The sequence below is a fragment of the Scleropages formosus genome, chromosome 14 (genome assembly GCF_900964775.1).
Source record: "Scleropages formosus chromosome 14, fSclFor1.1, whole genome shotgun sequence".
Classification (NCBI taxonomy): domain Eukaryota; kingdom Metazoa; phylum Chordata; class Actinopteri; order Osteoglossiformes; family Osteoglossidae; genus Scleropages; species Scleropages formosus.
The window spans coordinates 12,590,141-12,599,639 of record NC_041819.1 but is presented as its reverse complement, the minus strand read 5'-3'; the positions used below and the strand labels follow the sequence as shown (position 1 = coordinate 12,599,639).

The following is a 9,499-nucleotide window of genomic DNA, read 5'->3' as shown; positions in this document are numbered from 1 at the left end:
ATGTTTTGGTATTCGGGTGGATCCGTAGGGAGAGCTGCTCTTGCGTGCCTGTTTTATATCACGCGAGGCTACAACTGTGGCACCGCGTGTACAAGCATGACACATGCTGTGTCTGCCTGTTTGCTGGCATCAGTGTTTGCACAGTGTGCAACTGCATATGATATGTAGCCTGTTCTCATATTAAGGTATACTGTGGTGCAGATGTTAATCCAAAATGTTGCAGAAGAAAAAAATGGTTACAGTGAAGCTCAAGGCTTCAATACTTCACTGTAATTCACCTGGTAGCGTAGTGGTTAGAGCTGCTGCTGCCTTTTTACCCAAAGGTTGCAGGTTCACATCTCATCTCTGGGTGTAGTACCCTTAAGCAAGGTACTTACCTTAAAATTGCTCCAATAAAATTACCCAACTCAACTGTAGAAATGGGTAAAAAATTTTAAATAGCTTTAACATGTAAGTTGCTTTGGGGAAAGGCATCAGCTGAATGAGTAGATTTGATTCCTACAAATCACAGCACGTGCAACAATACTGCTGCAATTAAATGGTGATAATTTAATTGGTGCTCACATTTGTCACTGTTGTGTACGAAAGTCTTCCGCTCGAGTCTGGCAGCGTTTGTAGCGATGTGCTCGCGCACAACCGCCAAGCCTTTGTTCTCTGTATGCAACTCGGGATCAGGGTTGCATAATGTGCTTACAACGAAGGCCGATGTAGGCAAAGGGTGCCGCTGCTGTTTCAACACGCGTGAAACAGCTATACCCCATGCATAATGTCACGCGACTTATATTCATCGTCTGCGGACTTTGGACCCTCTTCCAGCGCTGTACAGGACGAACTCTGTCTATCATTTTAGTACAATGCAACTCTGTTCGGACTACCGGAAAGGACTGGGTTAACGCGCATTTGGGGCGGGGCGTCGCCGCGGTCTCGCCCCGGAACGTGAATTATAAATAAATATGTGCCGAGAAGGCGGACGTTCGTGGTTCTTACACAGGTTCCGGTAGTTTTATTTACGAAACTGCAGGAATCAAAAGTTAGGATTTTTAAAAAAATAATAAAAGAAAATATATATAAAAGCATAACACACAATGTATGTTTAAATTTTTTTTTTTTTTTTTTTTTTAAGCAAAGCAGCGGATTACTTCCTGACACTAAATTGTAAGTTGTCGTATACTCTCGACTCGATGCTGCAGTGATACGTGTTGGTAAAACTGCAATAAATTGTAAACGATTTCAGCGCGTTTCGCTGCTGTAAAATTGTAGGGCTGTTGTGTGCGCTGAAAAAATGGACGTCTTCCAGAGCCTCGAGCAAGGCGACAGCGTTCTAGACCTGTCGCGCCTCGACCTCGACAGCGTCGACATGGACGGTGTGAGCGAGGAGCGCAGGCGGGAGACCACGCGCCTGTACCTCGCTTCGAACCGCCTCGCGGTGCTGCCCGACGCGCTCTGCCTCTTCGCCAACCTGCAGGTCCTCGACGTCAGCAGCAATGGGCTCGAGCTCATCTGCGAAGACGTCACGCGCTTGACGAAGCTGAAGACGCTCATTGCGAAGAACAACCGGCTGGACGCGCAGTCGCTGCCCAAGGACTTCGGCTGCCTGCAGCTGGAGGTGCTGAATCTCAGCGGGAACCGCTTCGAGGAGCTGCCCCCTCAGTGCCTGAAGCTGCGGAGGCTGCGCTCGCTGTCTGTGGGCGGCAACAGGCTCAGGGCCATTCCCGCAGAAATAGAGAACTTGACCAGGTAGAGCAGCGCGCGCCTCAGCCCGCGACCGGCGGCGACGTCCCTGCCCGCCGCTTCCCGCCGCGCGACGCTCACGTGCGCCGCTGTAAAACGGTTGCCGCCTTCGGGGAAGCCCAGTCAGTGACACTAATATGAGGCAAAATCCCGAAGTTATGATGGTGAAAATAATAATATGCGTGTCGCGTGTGTGCGCATTTTGTTTCGTGTGACTTTTGATGTGAAATGTGTCCCCCTCTTCAGATATTTTCGCGTCTCTCTGCGGCCCAGGGGCCCTGCGACGTTTCTGAGGGGGGTAAAGGTGACTCCCGCGTGGGCAGCAAAGGAGGGAGGGACGGACCTGCCTGGGATCTCTGTACCTGGCTGACGTGGACAGACCCCTTTACTTTACTTTACTATACTAGACAGAGTAATACTAACTGTTGGCACAAAGTCACTACTAGGCTGTCATTCTAGAACGTGCATGATGATGGTCACACGTGTACCGGTAGGGCTGCTGCCTTTTGGGACCAAAGGTAACAGGTTCTAATCCCACTTCCAGCTGTAGTACCCTTGAACAAGGTACTTACCTTAAGGGACTTAAGTTGCTCCAGTAAAATTACCTAGCTGTATAAATGGGTAAATAGCTAAGTAGCTTAAGATTGCGAGTTACTGGGCTTGGGGGTGCAGCTGGAAATCGAGTATTTGGCATTACAAGCTTTGGGAGGGATAGGCTATTGTAGGCCTGCTCTATCATTTTTGTTGTCATTTTTTTTAAATGATAAAACATGTGTTCTGTGTTGTTCTCTAAACCATTCCCATTTAGCCTAGTTTTCCATTTAGATGCCCGGCTGAAGTTGAGAAGTTTGCCGTCTGTCCGTCAGCCAGCTCGGAGAACGGTGTGCAGCGCGGCCAACCCGACAGCCCGCTGTGAGCTCGATAAACTGTGAACCAGGTTTCCCAGTCAGCTCTTTAGCAGTTTGCTCTGAGAGATGGCACTGCCCTTATGTTATTGTCTGTAAACCAGAGCCTGTGGGTTAGACCATGTCTCTGAGTGTCACCGCAGACATCCCTGGTTAAGGTGACTCCGGACTGCTGTTCCCAGCTGTAGACAGGAGGTCATCGTGACCAGAGAGCTTATCTTGCTGAGCCCAAATGTGTCACAGTGACCCACTAACTTGCAGCAGGATACATCTCTCTGGAAGGCTGTAAAAACTACAGCTCGTCGCCTCATTGTTCCAAGTTTCTTTGACCTTGCAGGTGTGTTTCTCTCCCACCCATACTGTTAAGGAGAGATAAGTCCAACACACGACGTGCAGAACTTTCAACTTGTGCAGTTGCTGTTTTCTATCAGCAACGAGGCCTTGGTCAGCTCCATGTATCTGAGTGACCTGGGTTTCTGTTAATGTCACAAGGGCTGTTTTCTGCCTCTCTCACTCTGCACATCCCCCCCCAAATGCATTCTTTCTGTCATTATGTTTACGCCCATTTCAACAAAGCTTGCCATTGCTGTAAGTAAAGGCGTCGATTCACTCGGTGCCGAGAAAGGAGGATCCACTTCAGTGTTGCGCTCAGCAGGCGCAGGAACAAAACTGAACTGGATCTCAAGGTTTAAAATCGCCATGTTCTTTGTGAAAGCGCTCCCTTTCTGCTGATGGCTTCTGAGGCCTTTTATTTGAGCATTCTCACCCTGGTGCCTGGCTGCACCAAACAGTCCTTTTGTGCGGTCTTTCTTCTTTGCCAGGGATCCCCCTCGCCCCTCTCTCTATAGGCATGCTGTTGAATGGGGGAGTGTTTCACCCTGGCAGCCGGTCCCAGGCCCACCGAGGGACTGGAGCCCTCTTTGTTAATTACAGCCCTTTGTGCTTTCTGTGTTTCAATCTCACTCCCGTGTTGCGTTATGTGTAAAGTGAGGAATATTTATTTATTCATTCATTCTTTTAGCTGGCACTTTTGTCCAAAGCACAGTGTTAAGCTACTTACAATTATGTAGCAGGGTCGGTTTTTACAGTATCACTTCAGAGTAAGTACCTTGATCAAGGGTACTGCAGCATGGGTGTCGATTTGAATCTGGATCCTTCCACTGTGGCGCTGCAGCTCTAACCACTACAATACTGCCGCCCCATATTAGTGTCACGTTTACAACCAATTTATCTGTCATCCGGGAAGGTCTGAATCAGTCCAATACACACATTTACCCAGCCGCCAGAGCACACGAATCATACTGTGTGTAAATTGCATTGTGAGAGTTGCATCGCCAGAGGACTAATGAGCAAATGCACAGAAGCTCATTGATTATGTGGGAAGATAAGGGAAGATAAGCGGATCTCTGCATGCTTTGTCGCTCGGGACTAAGAAATGTTGCAGAGACGAGTGTGTGCCGCTGTGGCACGAATGTAACTGGGGGTTCTTGTGCTGGAGCTTCTCATGTCTTTGTGGAATCACCATAACGTGCGAGTGTCTCCCTACAGAAGTATCACAAAGTGCGATCGCATTACTGTCGGCCCACTGCCCGCATTGGCCGTGCCGCTTACCCAGCCTGCAGTTGTCTGCTCCAAACGGGAGCAGTTTGCAGCGAGAAAGAGCCACTGAACAGGCATAAAGGAGCGTGCTGGAAATCCTAGAAGTAGGGACACAAAATGGTGTCTGTCTCATTGAGAACCATGCGGGCTCTGGGGGGGGTCCAGTTCCTCTCACGCCATTTTTTTCCCCCCACTGTTATTGGCACTCTTTATCTTTTTTCTGGTTTTCTGTGAGTTTGCAGGCTTGAAACACTACAATAAATCATGGTTCAACAAGCACTTTGAGGGCAGCATACAGGGCTGGGCTCTTTTGTGACAGGTTACTGTGTATGTCAGATCTCTGATAGTCAGTCTTCTGTTTTCCTTAAAAAGATTCTTGGTCGCTTAGAGGATGAGAGCAATGTGGGCAGGGAACAGCAAGGTTGTTTCCTGTAAAACACACTGTAGAAATTGCGTGAGAGTACAGTTTTTCAAGCCAGAACAAAATAGTCCCTTTTATTTCTTAATTTAGCGGATCCTTTTTTTCTGAGTCACTTACAATGTGAGGTTTATACACTAAGCTACTTAGATGTATTTGCCTGTTCGTACATCTGACTTGTTCTTAGTAGAGCAATTCAACGTGTCTCATTAGCTCTTTCTGGATTGTTGTCTGGACTGCAGAATTTCATCGTTTTAATTTTCATGTTGGCTGTTTACGCAGTCGACACAGTGGTCTAGCTAGCCTGTGTGGAGTTTTCACCAGGTGCTCTGGTTTCCTCCCAAAGACATGCAGTTCAGGTGAATTGGTGATGCTTACTTGCCTGTACTGTGTGAATCAGTGTGTGACACTGCACGTGGCTACACTACAGTGGAATAGTGTGCCATCCCAGGTGTACCCCCCCAGCCTTTGTTCAGTGATCAACATCCATATCCAGGTAGTTAATGCAGTAGGCTCACTGCAGTCCTGCTTAGGAGAGGCAGCTGTTGAGGTTCGATGGATGGATGGATGGATGTTTGTGTGGTCCTTGGTACTTACCCCTTGGAACAAAATACCTGTAGGCTGCCTCTCTCTGTTAATATGCAGTTCTGACCATTTTTATGAGTTATTCTCAGAGGGAAGTGCGTTACTGCTACAACCCTAATATTTCACCTAATGACTCTGGACCTGAGTTTCCATTCCATCCTCTTAAGGTTTATCACATGTGATTGCTCCTGTTTTCTGGTGATGCTAATCAGTGGTGTGTTTTCTTTTTTCTTGTCCCTTGCAGTCTGGAGTTACTCTATCTCGGGGGGAACCTCATCTCCTTCATCCCTCCTGAGTTGGCCAACTTGCCTCATCTCAGCTACCTGGGTTTGTGTGACAACCGCATTCAAAGTGTCCCACCACAGCTCACCAGGTGATTTCCCTGTTCCTCAGTGCACCTGTACAGTAAAGTCTTAAGTTTTCTTTGTTAGTGTTTTTGTTACACATTTTTGTTTTTTTTTTTTTTTTAATATATTTTTATCTTTTTTAAATTATTTCACCTGTTATAGAACATCCACATGTTGCTATTGTATTTCAACTGTAATTCTGCTTTTCAGGTCAAGTTTTGTGTCTCTTTATAGTAGTGACATGCTCTTCTGCTAGATTTTCATTTCCAAGCTAAAAGTTTTGCCTCATTTGGGGTCTCCTCCTGTCTGTCTTCCTTTCCAGGCTTCACTCTCTGCGCTCTCTGAGTCTGCACAACAACCTTCTCACTTACCTTCCTCGCGAGATCCTCAGCCTAGTGCACCTTCAGGAGCTCAGTCTCCGTGGCAACCCGCTGGTTGTGCGCTTCGTCAGGGACATGACATACGACCCACCTTCCCTACTGGAACTTGCTGGGCGTTCCATCAAATCGCGAAACCTGCCCTACTCACCCCAGGATGTCCCTTCACATCTCGTGAACTACCTGGATATGGCAAGCAAGTGCCCAAACCCCAAGTGTGCAGGTGAAGAGGAAATGTATGTTTATGTGTGTGTTCCTGTTTTCTTCCTTTCCTCGTGTGCTTTAGTGTTTGTCTCCTGTGCTTTCTTTACAGGGGTGTATTTTGACTCATGTGTGCGACACATCAAGTTTGTGGACTTCTGTGGAAAGTACCGGCTGCCTCTCATGCATTACCTGTGCTCTCCCGAGTGCTCATCCCCCTGCAGCTCCGCTCCACAGAGTGACGTGGACTCGGAGGACGAGAGCAGCGTGCCTGCAGACAGGTTGCAGAGAGTGTTGCTGGGGTAGGAGGAAGAGGATTCACTGCTGCAAGAATGAACTTCTAGTTTATTAGCCCAGCTGTTTACTAATAGTGATGTACTGTGCTAATTTACAGCCCCCTTACTGAAGCACCTGAATGATGGGAAATGGGAGGGTGTCTGTCTTCATAAAGAAGTTTGTTTTCTTCAGTCTTTGAAGGAGCTATAGAAAACCAGCCTGAAAAGCCAGTGTCATGTTTGCAGCAATGTCAGGGAGGGATTTTGTGGACCCCCAGTACACCGAAAAGCACACCGAAGATACAGAGTCTTTGAAGCACTTGCCATTTTGGGTGCACTGTTAGTCACACTGTAATTATTGCCTTTATTTTGTGTTTGTCGCCATTGTTTAACTCATTTTAAAACAGTTAAGCAGATTTACATACATATCAATATAATCACAGTCTTTGTAAAGCCCAGAGTGAACTGTATATGAGTTGTTATGCTGCATTGATGGTTTTGTAATATGTTAGATTAAAAATTCACCTTCATAATGTGAAAATATTGCACCAGAAAACAAAATGACTGTAATAGGTATATTAATAGTATTTGAAATATTCTCATACATTAAGTGCAAGCTAGTATAAGAATTCCTTGAGCATTTCTTAGGAGTGGAAGTCCTTTTTATTGCATTACATGCTTGAATAAATTTTTTTTTAATTTAAATTTTAATTGTTTTCCTCAGCCCACAATGATTGTCCCACTGAGTGAAGCAGGTAACTGTTTAACTGGCCTGTTTGTCTAAAGCCTACAGTACAAAGGTCATGAATCCAGGCTGATGTCCTGTGTCCAGTTTTTTGCTTTTCTCGACATCTGCATCACCAGTCAGTTGTTGCGTGTCTGTAAGCAAGTTAGAATCAGATGTTTTCAGGTGGGTTTTTTTTTTTTTTTTTTAACTGGTACTTTGCAACAACTGCAGAAAAATGTAGACAACCACAGATATTTTTGGACTAATGAACTGTTTCTTGGTTCTGTTACAGTGCCTGCTGTTAGGTGTTATTGCACAATACTATCCTGTTAAAGTGCCTTTATGAAATACTTGAACACTAGGCAAGTGTTCAGTATTTTCTACATAATATTTTCATTTTTCCGATGTTCAGGATATTCCGTTTAGTGTAGCCCCCCTTTTTGAGATCCGCTATATCAGTTTTTCCTGACAATATACTTCAAATTGCTTTAGAGGCTGATGATGCGAGTTGATGGATATGCATTAGGGCATTTATATTTGAAGGACATTTTCTTCAGAGCATATCCTGAAAAGTGGTTGACTGAGTTCGGCACTTTTATTTCTATGATGTGATTTTCACAGGGTGTGTGGAACCTCATAAGGTGAATGTTTCCAGCTGGGATACAACTGCTGTGTTGTAATTGTTTAACAAAGACTATTGAATCACAATAAAAGATTGCGGGCAGCAGAGTTCACCCCCTCAGGCTCGGTTTGTTGTTTCTGTATATTTGTGATTAACAAGGACCTTTGATTCAGAAAGTCGCAGAGCAAATTAACTTTTCACGTTCACAATCCCTGCTGTTATCTGGCTTATCTTGTATTACTTCTATATTTGCCACGTCTCTGTTTAACTGACTGCTTAACTGTGTCAAGTGGGGTGGTAAATTAATAATACTGATAATTACAGTGAAGTTAATGACTCCCAGGCTGTGTAAGTAGCTGAAGCTCTGTGTACGTACAGAGTCAACCAAATATTTTATTGCTGTAATTGTACACTTGGGGCTGTGGAGCACTTACTGGTACGTGTACATCAACTTGTCAATAGTGAAGAATAGCCCAGAATCCGTATCTCATTCTTCCACTAACCTGCAGCCAGCTGTTTGTATCTATTGGGTTCACGAGTCCCTGTCTGAACAATGTCTAGGGGCTCAGACAAAGCTTTCACGCTTTGAAATATTATAGAAATAAATAGTATCCTGTTTTCCACTGCTCCGTCTGTAGCATTCCAGATCAAGGTACCTACACTGAATTAATGCTGGTGGTGTAGTGGTTAGAACTGCTGCCTTTGGACTCAAAAGTTACAGGTTCAAATCTCACTTCTGGCTATAGTACCCCTGTGCAAGGTACTTACCCTAAATTGCAACAGTAAAATTACCCAGCTGTATAAATGGGTAAATAATTGTAAGTCACTTTAGAGAAAAGCAGAAGCTATATGAGTAAAGGTAGTAAGTGTTTAAAAAAAAAAAAAAAAAAGTGTAGTTTGCAACATTATCATTGTAATTTGCTTTGGAGAAGTGTGTCCGCTAAATGAAAAAATAACTTGGACAGAACTGTAATGTAAGATTGCAGTGTTAATTTTCTCGGAGTGGGACAGCGAGTCTGTAGCCCCTTTGCAAAAACCCTCACATTTGCATTTGAATGTGATGACATCATGCAAGCTGAATACAAAGCACCTCTTTTTCCATCTCGAAACAAAAGGGCCCGTGTATTCCTCTGTACTTGTCTTTTGAGTCGCTCGTTTTGTTTAACGATATTGAGAGTCCTCTATTTAGCGCGCAGTTTCTCCAGACCACGCTGGCAAAATCCGTTTCTCCTCCTCCTCGCTCTCCTTTTCAGCCGCCTGAGCAGGGTGCCGAGCTCCTTGATAGGGTTTGAGGACAGACTTTTTTTGTTTGCTCATGGCTTGATTGACCTTTGTTTCGTGCTTTTCGCCTCTGCTGAGCTTTCTGGGCCTCAATCGCACTTCCCACTGTCATGGAGTGGAACTTTCTCCAGGTCTGCTGAATGTACTATACTGTGTGCCCACTGAATTCTCCTTTTCTGCAAGGTTTAGCAATCTGACGAGCACAAAGCGGCTGAGAAGCTCGGCTGCGGGGAAGAGGTCGTTGATGGACAGCAAGGTGACATTTGGTACACAGGTCTCTTATAGACAGTGACAAAATCTGTTAGAGTCAAGAAGAGACTTTAATTCGAGTTCAGGGGTAGAAATCTGGGTCAGCGAGCGTGGCTGTCGATGCTGCAGTTCTCAGAGTTGTCCTGCTCCCAGGTATATGAACAGAACATACAGTCTATGAC

The 9,499-nt window shown here is 45.4% G+C and overlaps 1 protein-coding gene across 2 annotated transcripts; it reads left to right on the top strand.

Moving 5' to 3' along the window:
- The first annotated feature begins 1,078 nt into the window (after positions 1-1,078).
- LOC108919979 (leucine-rich repeat-containing protein 58-like) lies at positions 1,079-7,128 on the top strand. Of its 2 annotated transcripts, XM_018728424.2 has the most exons (5): positions 1,079-1,737; positions 5,483-5,611; positions 5,908-6,185; positions 6,276-6,465; positions 6,558-7,128. In XM_018728424.2, exons 1-5 carry the CDS (start codon positions 1,283-1,285, stop codon positions 6,580-6,582), a joined length of 1,077 nt encoding a protein of 358 aa, XP_018583940.2. In that variant the 5' UTR covers positions 1,079-1,282; the 3' UTR covers positions 6,583-7,128. The 2 variants fall into 2 exon arrangements, with proteins under 2 accessions (XP_018583940.2, XP_018583941.2); XM_018728425.2 differs by having other exon boundaries at positions 6,276-7,128.
- Positions 7,129-9,499: the final 2,371 nt, after the last annotated feature.